Source organism: Parambassis ranga, chromosome 17, assembly GCF_900634625.1.
Source record: "Parambassis ranga chromosome 17, fParRan2.1, whole genome shotgun sequence".
NCBI classification, from domain to species: Eukaryota; Metazoa; Chordata; class Actinopteri; family Ambassidae; genus Parambassis; species Parambassis ranga.
Window position 1 is genome coordinate 3,457,856 of NC_041037.1, and position 20,221 is coordinate 3,478,076.

At 41.9% G+C, this 20,221-nt stretch overlaps 1 protein-coding gene across 5 annotated transcripts in view; it reads left to right on the top strand.

Annotated features, from left to right (window-relative positions):
* Positions 1-8,961: 8,961 nt before the first annotated feature.
* The window catches only part of LOC114450212 (protein 4.1-like), a 34,130-nt gene continuing 22,870 nt past the window's right edge, over positions 8,962-20,221 (top strand). For all 5 annotated transcript variants that reach the window (XM_028428216.1, XM_028428212.1, XM_028428214.1 and 2 more), the window contains exons 1-3: positions 8,962-9,099; positions 15,639-15,835; positions 18,157-18,300. In XM_028428216.1, coding sequence (XP_028284017.1) covers positions 15,650-15,835; positions 18,157-18,300 — 330 coding nt within the window. In that variant the 5' untranslated portion in view covers positions 8,962-9,099; positions 15,639-15,649. The remainder of the gene's footprint in view (positions 9,100-15,638; positions 15,836-18,156; positions 18,301-20,221) is intronic.

Here is a 20,221-nt window from a genome sequence, read left to right on the forward strand (position 1 = left end):
TGAAGGGGATTAATAAAGTATCTATCTATCTATATATCTATCTAAAGGGTAAGATCGATCACACATTGATTCCTTGTGTGTAAGTATTCACATTTGTTCATGTTTCTGCACTAAATATACATATTTTCCCTTAATTCTTCAACTACAAACAGATGTGTGGTTACTGTTTGAAAATACATGTTGTACCACCTCAGGAACTCTTGGGCTTGTGCACGGTGGCACCATCATTTACTAAACCAGCCCCTGTAATCGCCCCTTTTCAGGCTTTAGTATGATGGGATGTTATGATGCAATAGATCTCTGGACTGCATCTTAAAGGTCATCTGTCTGCCTCGGCTGGTTTACTGTTGTTTATCTCACTCAATCAGCCCCCTCTCTGCAGTTTTTTAAGGACAAATCAGGAGCATCTACTGTACTTCATCATAGGTGTTTTATTCAGTTGCAGCGGTTGAAACTCATAAATCACACTTGCTTGGTTTTGTTGGTCCCTGCCACAGCTGAAAATTGTACTTTATTTCCAGTCTTAGCACTCTTTTTTTAAGTGTTTTTAGCACTACCACCAGTAGATGCTAAACAGAAATCAAGATTTTGTGCATCCTGTGTTTATCTTTCAGTCAAACTGCACCAGAGTAGCGTCCCACCAAAGTTGTTATTCAGCCTTTCACCAGAACAATGTACTCCTGACATTAAATAACAAAGACAGATAATTTATGATGTCACTATATCTTTTAAATGATCAGAAAGAGAATTCTAATATAGCCATATAAAAGTAGAGTAGGCCTATTCTTCCTTTTTTGTGTATTTTAATACACACTGAAGAACGTAGTGTACTTTTTTCCTTAGAGTTTTATACATGCAACATATGAGGGATTAATGATGGATTAAAGACTTAAAGGTACAAAAGTATTTTTAAACTGCAATAAAACACTCCAGCGCTTTAATGCACTAACATTTGGACACTATAAGTAAGATCTACTGTCAGCCTAACGTGGCCATCTAGTGGTCATGTGACATAAAGATTATGATCAAACGTCCAGCTCTTCCTGACAGCGACCAGCAGGTGGCACTGCCTCAGTGCAGGTCGTGGGGATCGTAGGCGTGCCCGTTTAAACGTACCGTGGGGGCCGTTTTTACTGGGCTGGAGGGGCGGGGTTATCTCGCTCCTGTCTCTGGGAAGCTTTGCCAAAGCAGGCGCTTACAGGTGTCTGGTCCTTTACTCCCTGACGAGCCCCGGGTCGGGAACTCAGGTCTCCGTTGACACACAGCTGGTGTGTTCCAGAGCGGTTTGTGTCTCCTCCGCGAAGACTCAGGTAAAAAGCTTCACTTGTTTGTTTCACTTTGTGTTGCGTTCACAGTCCTCTCAGAGCAGTGAGTGAAGTCGGTTTTGCACAGTGTTTGGCAGCATTTAAAAAGCCATTTGTTGTAGTTGTGAAGTGTACAAAGACACAATACTCACTGATGTCTCTGTCTCATTTCTCATTCGGCTCCACCGGGATTTCCACCCACGCTGTGGCTTGCTGCCTTTCTGCTGAAATGGAATGTGACATGGTGAGTACAAGTCATTCACAAAGCGGAAAGTGTGACCGTCCACATACATACAGCAGCGAAGGACACGTTCAGTACAGTGCTGAAATATATTTAAATGACAGATACTTCAGCTTTATTTTGAAAATCTTCCCCATCACACCTTAGATGGAAGTCTGAATGTGCTGATTGTGTTCTGTCAGGTCTTCATCAGCACTTTTCTTTGGTGGTTTCTTAACTCAGTTGTTCACATAACTGCTGAGAAAGCACAACTTGTTTTCCTTGACACGCACACATAAGACATACACACACACACACAGACACACACCTGATCAAAAGTGCTGGGCAGAGGCAGCTGGTTCGGAAATAGGAAGTTGTCACAGCATGTGTTTCCTCTTAGATTCTCCTTTAAATAGAAACAAGAATAAATCAAAGGAGGAACGGGCTCTTTGTTTGAATATCCATGTGGATGTAATTAAGTCTGATTTGATATTTAATGCTCCAGTCATAGATATGTGATTCATGTGTCATTTATGACATCCATTTATGGTTCTGGATGATGAAGGTGCATGTTCAGGACTCCAGGTAATAAGGACGGGTGAAAGTCTGTGACACTTGTTCATTGGCCGGTAGCAGCAGGTACAGTCCTGGGCGTCTCTGATTGGCAGCTTTCGCTGAGGTTGTAAATTTGTAGTAACTGTGACCTGGCTTTAAAAGAGCTGAGTGTGCACAACTTTCTGTTCGGTACGTCAAACGGCACAGGCAGGTGATGCAGAGCTTTATCATCCCACGTGTCTGAGAGCGCTCACATAGAGCAGTGTGTGGAAATGGCTTTATTTGAAAGTTTAACCCTTAAAATATTAACTCTGAGTTATCATACCTGCGGTAGAAACTTGTTTCAGGTCAATCTATTTTCTGTTTTTAGCATCTTTGATATTACAAATTGATGAGATTGATTAGAGAACACATTTTCCTTGCTTTTTCTAAATGAATAATAATTAAACAATTAAATAAGAAGTTATGTGGTATCGTTTTTTCCTAAGACGAATAGATATAGAAAAAAAACATTTTCTGAGTTTTTAAGGTGGAATTCCTTTTTAGAACCTTGGGCATTTTCTTTTTTTTTCCTCATGTGGTAAACATGGGAGCTGCAGACATGCTAGACTAAATGGTAATCTGCCCTTTCTGGCTGGGCAGTTATATATACTGTATAATATATTATACCAGCTATAATATGGAACACGGGAAGCTTGTAATTATGGGTGAGCAGCCGGGGATTTCCCAATCCTGACCTAAAGTGGAGTGCATACATATAGAACTGAAACTGTAATTGATTGGATGTCTTAGAATCAGGGCGTCTGTTCCTTCTTTTGAAAGTTAGATGATTTCTGTTTCCACAGGACGAGATAACAGGATTAAATCTCATTTCTGTCGCTTATTCGTGTCATCTTAAGTTTTTAGAGACTTCCTGCTGTGGTTGTGATGTAGTGCTGCTGATGATAACACCTATCTCTGAGTATTCACCAATCAAATCATCAAAATGAATTTTACAGTCCCTTTAGTTCCTGATCAATGGCATTGTGCTGCAGGAGGAGGCGTTATTCTACCTGCTGCTCTTTGTAGCTGTGACTCACTGTGCTGTGTGTGGCTGTGGAAGGTACTGTGAGGTCAAAGGTTAAAAGGAACGCTCTGCAAAATCCCTGACATTATCAGGATTTAGTGATAAGAAATGCAAAGGTTGAAGAATAGTAATGTCTGCACTAATGTTTGCAATGAAAGGGCTGAGCCGAGTTGGGGAGTTATTAGATTACACCCATGACCTTCCCACAGTGCTCATATCAAGGAGGCCGAGGATTTATTCATCGAAATCCAATAATGGAAGTAGTTTCTGTCCCTGTAGCTAATGCAAATACTATTTTTATTTTCATTTTTATTCACTTAGAACCCTGACAAATTTTTCCAAAGTAAAAAAACAACAGCGTCTTTGGTCATTTACAGCTTGTTTATCCAGAAAAACCTGATGATCTGAAGATGTCTCCTCTGACCTCGAATACAGGTTTTCAGCCCACTGTGTATGTGTCACTGTTTAGATTACATCAAGTGTCTTTTAACATGTTTCTATGGAAGGCCCTGATCCCTCACTGTTTTTCTGTACTGTAACACCGACTAAAGTGTGAAATGCAAATGAAGCCGTTCATCACGGCGTCCGTGCCTTCAGGTGGAGCCCTCAGCAGCTCACAGTCAGTCCCAGTGAGCTGAACACGTGAGCAGTGCTGCTGTCTTCAGGGGGTTGGAGGAGATAACGCTTATGACTCAATCTGGTTGAGTGGGCTGATAAACTTGTTGGGAGTATTGTTATCTCCCAGTGTTGCCTGATGGTGCTTGAGCGGGCCGTCATTGCCTTATAAAGCTGGGGCCCCTGTGATGGCACCTGGGCGGAGTATTTATAGTAGAGTGAAGGCTTTAGTCAAATGAGGTGATGTGCAAGAACTTTTGGTTATATCGAAGTCTGTATTGTGTTCAGAACAGTTCCGTTAATGAGAAGATAAATCTCATGGGAACCAATTAGCTGGTAAATGTATCTTAGCTCCAGGACCAGAAAGAGTGGAAAGAAGCAATACTAGCTTTGTGTTTAGCTTAAATATGTGAACACATGTTGGGTTTCTCTCTGGAAATCTCACCAAGCCCAACACTGAAATCCAAGATGGCTTCTCTACACATCAATAGCTGTAGTAATATGCTGTTTACGAGCTCTTCTGTCTGTGCCTCATCAAACCAGTCAGCTCAGTCTACAAGTATGCACAGAATATAATGCAAACATCCAGGAAGTATAGTCTAGTCTAGATCATTACGTCTGTCTCGTTTCTGTGTTTCCAACCAATGTAAGGAGTAAAGTTTCAGATGTTGTTGTGTAAACTGATATCTGTTACTCTCACAACACTGAAAATATTGAAATACTGATTATCTGATAAGCTCTATGAGCCGAGCTGATGTTGAACTGCTGGTTTTTTTCACCACCACACATGCTCAACCCCTCCCTTTCTCTAACAAAATGCCTCATCTGCAATCACTCGAAGGGCAAAATCATTAGCCTATGGCTTTCCAAAGGTTAGAAATACACACCACGTTTATGATTTTTTTTTTTAGAGATAAGATGTGCTTCCTAGATGGTAATGATTCCTCATCAGTCTGCGCCCTTGGCGTTACATGAAAGGAAATGAATGCTAATAGTAGGTGTGGTGTAAATGAGGCTGTGTTCAGGGTAGTGGGTTGATTTGGGAGCTCTGTTGGTGTCAAAATTAGACTCTAATTTGGCATTTCTGCTGATTGACCTGCCGCCCTTTGGGAGCAGAGGCATTTACAGCTGGAGAGCAGCTCAAAGCAGATTTCACTTTGGGTTCATTCAGTTCAAGGTGTAATTTACCGCTAATGTCAATGGTGCATTCGTGGGCTGAACAATAGAGTGGTTTTTCATTGAGCCCGAGAGTTAGTGAAAGCCAGTTCTGATTGGACTTAATACCAGGATGACATAGGTTAGTGTAGCGAGCTTCTGATTACGCTGACTTGTGTGTGTGTCTGTGTCTGTGTGTGTGTGTGTGTGTGTGTGTGTGGAAGCCCAGGAGACAAACTGGAAATGTGATTCTGTGTTTGTGCAGAGACCTCGTCTTCTGAGACCAGCAGTGATCGTGTTCCCTTCACTCCCCTGGGTTGGCAGGGAATGCTGGCTGGACCTTTTTTTTTTAATTGGATCACATGAGTGATTTGCCGTGTATTGTAAGCAACATGCTTCAATATAATTATGTATTGATGAAGTGCCAGCTTGTTCGCCCTGACCACAGCACTGGAAATTGGATTGCTGTAATGAGGTTCATAAGGTTACTGATTTTAGAGAGTGAGAATATACACATATTCATACACACCTCCTCCGGGATTGGCCTCCAATAAACATCGAATCTGAAATGATCTAATTTATTCATGTTGATTAAACTTAGCTTGTGCCAAATCCTGTGTAAGCAGGTCAGTTTGTGCTAATACTTGGTAATATTCTGAGAAAAGGCAACATTTCAAGGTGACCTGAGTTCAAGGTTAGGGTTCAGGGCTGCACAGGAACTCAGTGTCTGTATGCAGCAAAAAAAAGTGAAGAGTTAAGCAGCCACATAAGCTAAGTAGAGTTCAGAGATCACATGTTGTCTGTCTTGTGTGGTATTAATCATTCTGCTGACCAAGGGCTGTTCTGGAGGCTCGGAGGCGGTGTGGACGTCACTCAGACTTATCTGTGAGGAGCTGTACATGCAGAGAAGAGCAGACAGCAAAGCAGAACGTGTCTTTGTACACATTTTATTATCCAACGTTCATTGTTTTATAAGAGAGATGCAATATTAAACATTTAACAACATCACAGGGTTACTTAATGGGACAGGTGTATGGCTGTTACACAGAAAATGAGGCTGGTCAGCAGTAATTTGCTTCACTGACCTCCTGATAAAGGCCTGAGTGAGCTGCCTGTTCTCTGTTATTTATGAATTATATTAGATATTATTAAATATTAGCTCAGGACTGTTAAAACTAATTTATCAGACATCAGTCTGTGGTTGGAGTTGGAGCGCACTCTGCTGGACAAAATATGGAGTGGCAACATTTCTAAATTGCTCCAGCCATCTTTTCCTGCATTATCTTCTTTATTATCTTTAATTTCTGTATATATATCACCCAACACATGTATTATGTAATATTTCTGTGATACTGGTATATATTGATTTGACACAACTACAAAGCAACAAAATGATTATATATATAATAAAATATAATAAAAACCTGCAGTATCGACATTTGTAAATAAATGTCCTTTTCCCAGGAGTTTATTTCTGCATTTGTTTTGCCCCTAGTGGCCAAAAATCAGACCAATTAGCTTTAAAAGGAGAAAGTGTCTGGTCTCATTTTTTAGGTTATTACAGTTTATCAATACAATAGAACTGCTAAGTATTTGTTTTAGTCAGACCTTGCCTTTAAACGTTCAACATTTAGCAGTATTTCAGCACTGATTCTTAAAACATGCGTATTTATGTCTTCAGACTTCATCCAACTAGTCTACATTGGCATTTTTTATCAATCCAGGAGCATGAGCGTTGATATTTCCTGCAGAGACGGCTGGTGTGTAACCCTTCATTTCCTACTTTTAATATTGTTTACTGCATTTACAGCCACCACCCACCGGCCAGACAGGCTCTGATGAGCAACGTCTGAGACGATCAGTCAGCCCATGACAGTCCTGCAGCCAGGCTGCTCTAACTGTAGATAACTACTGTTTGGCTGGACAGCTGTTACCGCCTGCTGCACAGTGTATCTTTACAGAAGGCCTCGCTGTGGTCATGTGATTTGTTGCGGAGCTGTAAGTGTTGTTTGTCGTTATGATAATGTCTGTGATTTCAAAACCAGATATGAAGGAGGAAGTGAAAGAATCCAGCGGTGTAGGAGGGAGCGTACGGTGACCTGAGGGTGTGTTTAAACACAAATCCTTTTGACTTGTTGTGGTTAATAGGAGTATCACATTAAGGCTCGGGATGCCGGCTTGGTTTGACAGCCTCCCTCAGCTATTATTACTCTTCCCTGAATTGAGGGTTACAGGAATATTCAGTTACATCTATTGTTGCAGTTCTAAACACCAGCCTGCTTGCCGGCCGGTAGTTAGCTGTGGACACCATATGTAAAACATGTACTGTTGTTGTCACTGAACGTGATTTATGAGCTGTGCTACAGTTAGCTACAGGCTGCTTGTTTTCACATTGACCCTCTACTACCTGCATAGCATGCCTGCTATGTCAACGTCACTATTTAGGACTTCAGCTCGAAGTTTGTGTGTTTATATTCTCATAATGTGCTGTAAGTGTTGGCCCGCGGTAATAATAGTTGAGCATGAAAGCAATTACATGAAATAAAAGTCAAATGGGTGACCGACTTGGGTCAAGATCCCACCGGGAGGCAGGAGGCACAAAAACCCACAAATCCTCCAGAGGGACCAGCCCAGACTCTAATTAAAAACTCTGCTTTCATGTTTGTATTTGTGAACTCACACAGACGTGCTGTATATATATATATATATATATCTAGAAGAGGGCAGCAGATGTGTGTTCATGCTCTTTATGCTCAGAGAGAATCATAACATGTTCTGGACTCTGTGCAAACAGTGAGGAAGTGTTTCAGCTCAGTGATGAAAGTATTGAAAGCAGCAGCATGGCTCCTGACAACATCAGAATATATGTATGCAGTGGCTGGTCAATGGAGACTCATTTTCATTACTGTAAATGGTGTTCAATATTTTAATTTAGAGCAACTCAGCATATTTTCTGAGCTCATCACATATTTTATACAAAAAAAAATTAATCTGCTAAGTAACTATAGCTGCTACAGGGAAGTAAAGATATTTATGCTGAACTGATATTGTTCCTCTTCAGAAGTACCAAAAACAGTCAGGAAGAAAACAGATCGTGTGGAAATTTAGCCTCAGTTTTTCTCAGATTTTTAAATACAGCTTTGCATGTAATTAACAAAACCATGCAGTGTTCGGTGTTTATTTGAATGGGTCAAAAGCCTGGAAAAGAAGGAAATACAGACCAATAGATACCTTTTTGTTGGTAAAATGATGATGTATCTGCCTATCTCAGTGTATATATGTACACACAGTATAGGTGTACTACAAACAAATTCCCTAAAAAGTCATTTAAAATAACAAAAATGATCAAGATATGTACCATATCATCACCCAAATGACTGCCATTTGGGCAGATTTATCAGCTCATTTATTAATGGACTGGTTCTTTTAGCTTTAAAGCTTTCATGTATAATGTACGTCTCCCCCTTCAGGCCATGGTGAGTAACTACACAAATACTGATGATACCAATGTAGCTGTAACATTTACTTAAATAATGGATTTTTTTTGTTGTCTTGGAACTGAAGACGTTTCTCTGTGTTTTTGTTCTCTGGACACCAGCGGCTTCACCATATTTGTAGTCTCGCGGTCACAGTCACAGGTACCCAGAACCCTAGAGGTTGTGGGGTGAACTACAATTTCTGGCAATTACACCCTGGCTTCATTTCTGAACCTTGGAGGTTGCTGCTTGTCTCGGATATCATCCTCCATCGGGTGCTGGGTGAACCTCGTGGTCCAGGTGACCAGATCACCTTAGGTGGCTCCTGTCAGCGTAGAGAAGGAGCAAACACTCCCAAACACAGTGTACAGACGCCTAAAAAAAATTCTTCCTAATGACTTGAGTAAATGTACTTTGTTACATTCCAGCGCTGATTCAGTTTCATTGAATCACTTTTCTTTAAATAGAGATGACTGGCACTGCCTTTTCCCACTAAAACAACAAACCTCGTGCCATTAATTGCCCTCCTTTGCGCGTGCACGCGCGCGCGCTGCTGAAATAATGCCCCGGCTGTGCTGATATCCCACAATTCTTCTCTCTGAGCCGCTCAGAGGAGCGTGATAGGCTGGCGGAGAGGGGGAACTGCAGCAGAGTAGCACCGCTGTCAGGAAACAGAAGCCCACTACGAACGAGGACGCTCTCCTTCTGGTAATAAAACCTCCTTTTCTTTTTTTTTTTCCTCCTCCTTTTCTCCTCTAATGTTACTCCGACGCTTTTTCTTAGGAGGCGCTTTCCGGGTTCTTATGTCTTATATTGTCATTATTCTTCTGGTCGAGTGAGCACATCAGGCTCGGCGGCCGATGACAGATGATTAACATTAAAAACGCTCCTTCACTGTGTTCACTCTAGGCGGAAAAAAGTGGAGTGGACGTGGCTAGCCGTGTCAGAAACTCGGGTCATATGCTTCTCATATTTTTCTCTTACATCGTAATGCATCGTGTCGCTGCTGGTTGCTCTGTTGAATGAGCTGCACACACAGCGGCGCTTTATTCTGTAGCTAAAAGTCAAAGCCTGCACGAATATCGGCTAAAAAAAAAATGAAGCAGGCTCCAGTTTCAAAGTGGCTGAAACAACACAGTGTTATTATATATGTGTGTGTATATACACACACACACACACACTGTGTCAGTGAAGGGCAGCGCTAAGTCACCTTCCAGCCATTACCCACATTAGCAGACAATTAATGGATTTTAAGAGAAGTGTCCACATTAAGACGACCCTCTTCGGGTTGTTTTTGATCTGCAGTGCGGTAGGCGTGGTTATGGGCCAGCAGAGGATGACACGGTCCGGATCCCCTTTTTAGCATCCTTTACATCCTTGCAGGCAGCCATGTAAAAGGAGGCTGGAGTCTGACTTGACAATTTAATTAGGATGCACAGTAAGCTGTTGTTGCAGCACTGAGGGGCAGAGACATTGTGGGCTTTGTGTGTGTGTGTGTGTGCAGGTTTTTCATACTTCAGACACTGAGGGTGTAGTTTGCTCTGTTTGTTTTGGAGGTAGATTTAATCTGCTGCTCATGTCTGTTCATGTAGTTTATTTAGGTGATCTGTTCTCCTTTTATTTAGATGCAGGAACACCCAAAATATATGAAAGATGAGCTAAAAATGTTCATTTTTTTGTGATAATCATGATTAAAAACAGAAAAATAAACATTTATATGGAAGGAAACACATGTTTTATTACGGTAATCTGCTTCCTTTTTTTTGATTGTGATCAGGAAACAGAAAATAATCTGTAGATTAACCATCATAGCTAGCTAGCTGTTAGCACAGTGTATGGCTACATAGGGAAAATCATATCAGATGAGGTCAGATGAGGAAGTTTGATTTTTTTGTCTCTCTGTGTGTGTGTGTGTGTGTGTTGTTGTTTTGTGTGTGTGTGTGTTAAGAGATTTCGTTTGAGTCTCTGGGTCAGGGTATCTCCTGGTATTGCCCTCATGGGTATAAAAATAAAACACCAGGGTTAGTATGCCTCCCCAGCTGAGGTAAACAAATTCATTTTAACCCTTTAGACCTCATGTAGGACTGAAGCCACAGCTGATTTACTGATTACCTGCAGCTAATCTCATAAAATGCTTAATCCACTCTCAGCCCCTCTATAAGAAGTTATTAGCTCCTGATCAATAAACCAAGATTTAGTTCTAATCTTTTACATTAACAAGAGATTTTCTGCCTTGTCAAAGGAGCAGTGCGACTGAGAGCTGCCAACTTTTAACCAACATGCAGTGAACCTGTCAGACACCGCGGGGACACAACACTGGCTTCAAGCCACACTAAATGTGTGTTGATTGTGTCACTGAAGAAGACCACAGTTAAGAAAATAAGTTAGCTGTGCTGTCTATTGAATCATTGCAGGGCTTGCTGTTTGAAACCGTAATGCTAAGAATGTAAACACATCTAGATTTATGGCCTCCTCAGCAGAAATGCTCTCTGCTTGGAGTCACCTTCATGCGACCGGTCTACCTTCCCCAAATTCTGCCGTCAGTTGAATCCGTGAGGGGTCAAGCAGAGCATTCACAATAACATGGATGTCAAGCCTGTGGAACGGCTGCTGAATGAAGCCATCAGATGTGCAAATATGTCTTTGTAGCAGCTGTTATGGAGTCTGTTGTCGTGGAAGTCTCAGAGAAGACGGGATGGTTCGTTTGTCCTCAACTCGGCATCATAAAACATCATTCCTAGGATGATTTGCTGAGTCACAGATGTTACAATTTCACACATTTTTAGCCTGCTAGCATAAAGGATTATTACATGCATTCTCGTTGCAAATGAAACATGTGTTATGTGGCTAAAAGAGTCCTCATGCTTAATTTGTTCTGCATCAGAGCAGGAGAATGTTCTGGCTCAACACACCGCTGTAGAAAGCAGATCTGGGTTGTGTAAAGCCTCCCTGTTGCTAAGGGCTGGGCTAAACAGTGCTAAGCTGTGAAATGTCATTTGAAGAACACTTTATACCTGCCCGAATGTCCACCTTTTATGATGACAATGGGAGTCTTACATGAGTGTTTCTCCATCCGTCTGTATGTGAGCGTCTGTGTGACCCAGATTTCTGCATCAGAGGATGTATGTGAGCCAGAGAGAGGCTGAATTTGAGTGCCGAGTCTGCCGACTATATGATCCTGCACATTAGGGAAACTAAAAGTTTACTTCAAAAATTAGATATTCAGTCAGTCAAAACGGTTTTTCCTCAAACGAATGTCCATAAATACTTAAAAAGAAATGATATCCCAGCGACAGAACAGCCCTTTTTTTGACAAAACACATCAATAATTTCCTTGTTTATGAGTCAGGACAGTTAAAAACACTTTGGGGATGTGGTGTCTCCTTTTGAGTGGCCAGGCCAGCTACATGGTATCCTATTACAGTAGCTGGGTTCATGTGTGACAGCTGTTGGCCCTGCAGCCATACAGAGCAGTCACATCATATACAGCAGGCTCGGGATGGGCCCTGACATGTCAAAAAAAAAACACCAACTATCCTCCCCATGTAACCTTCATGAGTCCCCCCAGGGAGGGTAAGCATGGGAGTCTGGGGGTGGATGGGCAGGGGGGGTGGGGGCAAAGGGTGACAGGGATGGGCCCAGCTGTGGTGTACTCCTGCTAATGACACTTAGCACAGATGGCCGTCGCTCATCCTCCTCCTGTGTGTGTGTGTGTGTAGGCCACTGTCCAACAGTGTGCATTACAATCACAAATGGACCTTAAAATGGAGGTTTGCATGCATGGGCAGCACCACAGCGTTTAGTGTCAGTGATCAATTATGTGATGTGGCTACGGCCTCAGCTGTGCTTTTAGCGCAGACATGGGAATCGGCTGCAAACTGTTGCCTTACTGTTACATCCGAGCGTGATTTGATTGGTCTGCTCAGAGGCAGACAGTGTGTTTCCATAACCTGTGGATTCACAGAAGAAAAGAGATTTTTAGGGATAGTTCTTCCTTGTGTTGCCTTATAAATCAGACCCACGAGAGGTTAAAAAACACTGTTTAAATGGTAAATACAGGAGATACATTTGATGCCTAAATGCCTTTTCTGTAGATGAGGTTTGAAATTTTTTCTCACTCACAGTATTGTCTCATTTTTAAGGTGGAGGTGGGGGTTGTGATAGACTTCAAAAACAGTCCTGGAGGTGCTGTCACTTTCGCTCCAGGAATCATTCCCACATTATCTGAGACGTATCTAAGAAAGTCACAGCTGAAAGTGAAAACAGCCAGACGAACAGAACAGCGATAGAAAGCATAACCTGAGTACAAAAAAAACATCCACATCTCATCCAAACTGAGGCCAAAACAGGACCTATAGCATAGTAATACGATGTGCTGCTTGTAAACGTTTCTTCTTGGCAAAGGGTTTAAAAACTTCCCAGACGCCAGCTGTTTATGACCACAAATGGTAAAACCTTCCTGGTTGAGGGTGAATCTCTGTTATGCAAGATTAATCAGGAGTAGAGGCAGAGTATGCATTTGAAAATACCACTGTTGATTAGATTTAGACGTCCGACTCCTATACCGAATACATCGGCCCCCTCCTGGATACAGGCAGCAATCTGAAGCATGAAATGAGTTGTGAATACAGCTTTCAGAATGCATAATGTATGTGTGCAGTGTATGGTGGGGGCCACACACAAGGCCCCTGTGTGGGCTGTTGTGTGGCTCTGTGAAGAGTGCCTGTCACCAGTGACTGAACGTATTCTTCGGCCATTTCTATGGTGCTAAGATGTTCCTTTCCTCTCCTCCTACCATAGATCCTGTTTAAGATGGGGGGGGGGGGGGGGATTTAAGAGATGCAAAGGTTAGCTTTGTGCAGCCATCTTCAGTCAGCTGATCACTGAGCGTTTGACAGTTTGATTTCTGCCTGAATTCACTTTGATGTTCACGTTGTTTTTAAAAACCCAAGGTTGGAATTTGGAATCTTGTGACTTCATTGCGGCTACAAGACTTGTAATATAGATTTGGTAATCTTTACAGCCTTTTTATCTGAGGTTACTGATCTTGAAAAGCAGTGTGATCAGCATGTGGCATTCAGTGACCCTTGGAGCTGCAAACTCACAGAATGCTTCTGACTTGTTTAAAAGCTTTTAAAAGCCCCGACTTATTGCTTCTTTGAGTCAACAGCATTCGGATCCATTTAACAACTTGCTGTTCTGAAGTGGTTTTGTTAATGTAATCCTATTTTCAGTAATTCCACCAGGACTCAAACCCACTGCTCATTAGCAAAGATGAATTAGCCTCTGGCATTCAAGAAGCGGTTCCCTACTTCTTATAAGAACCGTATCATTCTGCATTAGAATGAGTGTAAACGCCGAATAAAACTGAATCAGTTTGCATAGTTAACATGAAGATAACACAGTATCAGAGGATGGTTGTGGCACGAGGAGTTCAGGGACTCCACCTGTGCCTTTTCACAGCAGGACACCTTGGTCATGAGGGCCAAATTTAGTCTTTGAAGAAGTCTCCGATCAATCACATCAGGAGTCTTCCCTCTTGTTTCACTGTGTGTCTCTCTCTCCCTTGTAAATGTTGCATTTTTTTTTAAAGTCAGCATGTCGACATTTTTGGGGATCACCTCAGGCCGCAGTGTTGGCTTTGCTGATCCAGAGGCTGCCGTCCCTGGCCACGGCTGGAAGTCAGAGATCCTCCCAGGCTGCAGTAAACACGACCCTATAAATAGAGCTCAGAGCCAGCAGCAGAATGACAGGCATCCATACTACAAACCCCAGAACACTCAAACGCCTGGTTTGTGTCCTCCAAAAACCCCACATCCCAGTGGGTTCGGTCTGCACAGGGGGGGCCCCCAGTGTGATCTGTACTGTGTCATTTCTGTTTGTCCAAACTGGTCATTAGATGTTTCCTCTCATTACCCAGTTTTAGACCTTTGGGACATAATCTGTCACTGTTGGTATGCTGCTATTCAGAGGAGAAGGTCATGGTGTGAAAGATGTGTACTGGTGCAGCCCAGATTCTTTGGATTCCTGTGTTAAAATACTCTTATCATAACTATAGATAAATGTTTCTGTCAGCAGACATGCAGCTTCTCCAATTTGAGGATTTACTTCTGTTTTCTTTTCTAAGCTAAAGATATTTTTTGTTTGTCAGACAGAACAAGACATGTTCTTACTAAATATAGATCTATACATGTCAGATGTTAAATAAGGGAAGCAAGCTAACAGAGTTTAAGCTTCACATTTTCAAAGTTTTTATAATATAATATATTATAATATATTTTATATTATTATTATTATTATTATTATTATTATTATATTATTATATTATATAATATTATAATATATTTGCGGTTAATCTGCAATTCATTTTCAGTTTTCCTGATATTAATGTCAGATATCAGCTCTGATATTGACTAGATCAGGTATATGATAACAGGGCTAATCTGTTTATTTCAGTTCTATGTTAGCACAGTATGCCACACATTGAACAATGGCACGGAGCTGCATCCAGTTAGGCAGCTGCTGGCAAAGGCAATGCTGTCAGATCAGTTAGTGTGTATGGGCTGCAACACAAAGCCCAGATTTTGGTATCCCTGTCAGGACTGCAGAATTCAGAGCAGTGCCTCCCTATTCTTTATTCAATGAATATACACCAGCTCCAGCTTTTTTTTTTTTTTTTTTTTGCTTCAGTGAGAATTCAGTTCTGATTTGTCAGGTGCAGCATTCTGGGGTCTGTTTATTTTCTGACCGATGGACACGTTGCATTAAGGCCACCAACACTGTCTACACCACCTACATTCACCAGCTTAATGCAACCGGTACTCCATTCTGTGGGCAGATTATTACTATGTAGAACAGGCTTTTACTATGGATCACAAAAGGGGATCGATATGGAAATATGGTCAGTTGCAGCCATAGTTGAGACTATTTTTAAACCTGCATAATGCACCGTCACTCAATATCTGGAACTTCTACTGTATTACTGTTTGTCACAGCAGCCACAGCAGCAGTTTAAGCACTTCCTGTCATCAGCTGCTGACACCACTCAGATTACTGGTAAAAGGGAACTCAGAATGTACCAGAGCCTCTTGACTTAATTTTTACTGTCAAACAGTATCCACATCTCTGCATTTGCATCAGAGGGGGGGGGGAGCTTACCATTACACAGGCCTGAAAAGCAACGCTGCATCAATTCATAATAAGTCAGCTGACTTTCCTCCTTTACCCTCCTTTCTCCCGCACTCCAGTGTGATTTACCATGACAACTGAATCGGGTGCAGACTCGGAGGCCAAGCAGCCACAGGAGAACAAGGAGGCGGAGAAGGGCAAGGCTAAAGCAGCATCCCAGCCCAGCCAGGCAGCAGCAGAACCCACCTCGCCTCGGAATCAACCGGAGCCGCTTCCAGCCGCCGCCGGACACAGCACCCCGGCCAGGAAAGAGCAGGTCAGTCAGGCCTCTTCATAAATAATCCACCATAATTATCTAATAATGTAAAATGCATTCATTTAGTGGTTTTGTAATGCAAACACTATTACAGACCATTCACCCTCGCTCTGAATGAACAGTGTCTTTGTGTGGAAAAATGGAAATGAAAAGAGAGAGAGGGGAGGAAAAACGGTGACGACACGACCTCAGTGCCCTCAATGACGGTTACAACTCTGCGTCAGATGCTTTTGTTTACAAGTAAACTAGTTTCCCACTGTGCTGCATGCTTTTATTGTGGAAAAACAGATATAGAAACCACTTTCATTTTTACCTCAGCTGATCTCACTGACTGAACCTCACACAGCTGCTGAATAATGAGTAAACTGAGTTACTCATGTAGTTGGTTGGAAGTAAAACCTCATGGCTTTCGGTGGTTTTGGGTGTTTCAGTTAAGCCTGATTGTCCTGGAAGGCTTACTGTGAGTCTTTCAGTTCAGCTGTTGTACTTAATGTTGCATCCACTTTGGCTTGTTGAAAGCAGTGATCTCTGTTAGGACAGAGTTCCCTGCAGCTTGTACATTTCATGTCCACGATGGCCCAGGTAGCTCACTGATGTTATCCGAACACTAAGTGCTTGTCTTCAGATTTTTGGCCCAACAGCCTTTGCTGCTCCCTATCTAATCGATGTGCAGATTGAATTTCCAGGGCTTCCAGAACTACAGAGAAACAGTGTCAGGCAGATTCCTGCTGATTCTCTCATTTACTACTTGAAAGGGAAAACATTTTCAACCAGCTGTGCATGCTTACAGATTTGGACACCGGTATGTGCAGCTAACTGGCAGGGACAAAGGCGCATTTTTATCCCACGTTTCCACTCCAAATTGCAACATCTTTTCTAAGTGTGTTGCTTAAAAGAACCTAATGTTCACAAGTGAAGTTTTTTTCTTATGGATACAACCTAGACAGCAGGAACTAATCCCAAAATCCAAAAGAGAAAAAAAAAGGGTTTGACTGATGTTTGTTACGTGAAGGATCTCAGACCGCATTACAGTGAGGATTAGTTCTGAGCTGTCTTGTCTTATTATTTTTGCTTTCATCAGACATCAAAGGCCTGTAAGTGACAGATGTACCTTTCTGTCATTCTACAGAATCCAATATTAAGGAGTCAAAAGCCAGCCAGAATTTGGAGCTGCTGAAAAACATGATGTTTTACTTCCTGTCCTGATCAGCCCCACTCACCCAGCAGGCTTTTATCATGATGTGGAAACATTAAGTGTAAAAAAACAGGGTGTTTGATGACGAGAATAAATAGAGCATGAGCTTATAATGGGCTGTAATGAGAGAGAGCAGCAGAGTGAGGGCGAGGTGAGGGATAGATTCGCCATGTGTTAGGCGAAATTAGTAAATGTTAGTAAATGTGGCGAAATGGTGATTAAAGACATTTTTAATAAAAAAATTAGACTAGATCTGTTCGTATCATGCCATGTTTACCTCTTAGATGAACCACTGTTTCTGTTGAGGATGTATTTTAGGGGTTCGGAGGTGATTTATACTCATTTAAAATCACCGCAGCTGCAGTACATCAAACACTGTGCCACTCTGAGAGTGATGGATGATGCTCTTTCATTGTTGGATCTCTGTGAATATGCAAAAACAAGGCTGAGAGACACACAGCACTCAACAACACAATGCTGTCGGTCCGTCCTGTGAGACACATGCTCACTCCGGCTGTGTGCCCATAATGACTGAAGTGTCTGAGATGCTTCTTCTCATCAGTCAGGATTTTTTGTTGTATTCACTTAAAAGCAAAGTTCATTTTCTGATAGTGCAGGTCGTGCATGAGTCCACAGTGTGAGTGCAGCAGATACTCTATAGGAACAATATAATGGACATAGCCTAAAGAGGAAGATAAGAAGTATTACATGCACTTTGTGAGTAAGAAGTTAAAATGCCTCGCAGCCACAGGCTTCTTTTTCAGCATAAAAGTCAGTCAGCAAAGGCTTTGTTTTCAGCCAAGTGGAAAATTGGATTTTCTCTCTTTAAGACAAAATGGCGGTACACCTCGAGCTTTTCTCAGTGGGACCCGATTACAGGGTCCAGGTCTCTATTTTTAGGTTTAGAAGATGTGACAGGACTGGTGATGTTGTCAAAGACAGCTATTTTATTTGACATTTAGGGCAGCTGGAGGCGTTCATGTAAAAACGTCTGCAAACTCCGTTTTTAAGTCTTGACAGCATCTCAGTGCGCATACCTGTGAAATGAAACTGAACAAAACTGATTATTCTGCATATAAATTGATCTTTATCATTAGAAGTGACACTTTTGTCCTGTGTCTGTCAGGAGCCGCACGAGGAAGATCAGGTGTCCCACAGATCGTCCACCAGTCGTCTGTCCCGGTCTCCTTTGAGAGGAGTGAAGAAGGTGAAGATCATGCAGTGTAAGGTCACCCTGCTGGACGGCTCCGACTACACAGTCAGTGTGGAGGTGAGATGCTGCCGATGGTTGTTCTTGTTTTAGTTTGCCACAGAGTGCTGATCATTTTTCAAGGCAGGTTTAGCTGTTGAAATGTGAGTTTAGATGCTGAAGTAAGCTTTTTTTATTCTCAGCTGAGCTCAGGTGGGTTAGATTAAAGCTCAGAATAATGCATGAGGGTGCTGAGGTGCTATCACAGATCATTAGCTGTGTGTCGAGGCGTGATGAGCCTCAGTTTTACACATGCTCCATGTCTTTTTTGATGTTTCTGTAGTTTTTATAGATACAGGGAAGTTAAGTAATTAGTCATCACTTTGATTGGTTAGGTTTTTAAATCCAGCCTGCAGGTTTCTACTGTCTTTACACACTGTTTATCTGAATCTCAAAATCTGAAGGCACATTGGAAATGTCTATATTCTCTTTAACTGACTCATGTGAAAATCTTTGCTGCAAAAAAAAAAATGCAGAAAGGTTTTCATGACTCAATCTGATGATGAACACTTGGCGCCGCTTGTTTTCCACAACATTGAACTCATCGTCAGACTTACTGTAGTTTTAAAAACATAGATGACCCATCAGGATAAAATCATACTGAGCCGTCATCCCTCAGCTGTACCCACAGTTTTATGATCGTTAGCTTACAGTATTAACATTACACTAAACCTCTGTTATTCTCAGAAGCAGGGATTTCATGGATTTTCCCGCATGTTCACACTTGTATTGTCAAACTGCTTTAAGGGATTTTGTTTTCCCATCAAAGCCTCTCTGTGTAGGCCCGAGAGAAAGAAAAAAAAATGTTACATAGCATAACGGTTTTAGATGTTTAGTTCCCACATCAAAGCGTATCCGAAAATAAACACTATGAGGGAATAATGGCGAAAAAATCTATGAAAAATGCATGTCTTTGTGTTTGTAAATGTGAAGCGTTGCAGCAGCATCCCACCTCACAGCAGTGCGGCTTTTATCACAATGTGGACAAATTAAATATGGAAACGGGATGTTTTTTGAAAGAAAGAGAAACAGAGCGTGAGTTAAACATAAAACATAAACATACTTAAACATAATGGGCAAAACCAGAGAGGAGGTGAGATGAGGGAGAGTATAATAATAAACCATTTACTCCAAGAAGAATCTGTAAAAACACAAACTTCTTTTCTCTCAGCTTAATTAGGACGCCATGATTGACCCTCTGGGTGAAAGCCTGGTTTGTGAAGGCTGGAAAGACGTGCATGGTTAACAGTCTAATCGTACATAGAACTTCTGTTTTCTTCTGACACGGGTCTCTCCTGTGAGATTCCATTAAATTTTATTTTTGATAGACATGTCTGAGTTCTCTGTGTTTAGCCGTGATTATGCTGCTTCTGTAGATGTGCAGAGGAGGTGCGGAGGAGTGGGAAATGGTCCAGAAATCGCTTGTTGTTCAGAGGGTTAGACGAGCTGTGTTCCCCTTATGTTCTCCTTGGAGGGTATTCAGTGGAATTTAATGCACTTTTATTTTTATCAAATTGCTCCGTACAGTTTTTTTTTCACTAAAGCAGCACTGCGAAGCCTCGAGTGGAGCACTGATAAGCTGTAGTTCTGAGGTATTCAGAAATATCTCCCGCAGCTCCAGAGCAAAATGCCTTTCTGCTGGAAGTGTGTGTGTGTGTGTGTGTGTCGGAGCTCTGTGACATAATCACTTCTTTCTGCCTTCACACTGTTTCCTCTGTTTAGTTTACTTTACTTCAGGAATAAATCTGACTGCTGAATTTTTCTGACACTTCTGCACCCAAACAAAACTAAAGTTACAAAACTTTTTTCAGTAAAACCCCAAAATGTGTTCAGAATGAGAGAAGCAGACCATCCTCTGCAAATCTCCTTAAAGCAGATTCCTCCCCACCAGGGGTTTGGATGGAGGGATTAGCCGAGTGTGTTTTTGGGGGGGTGGAGGTGA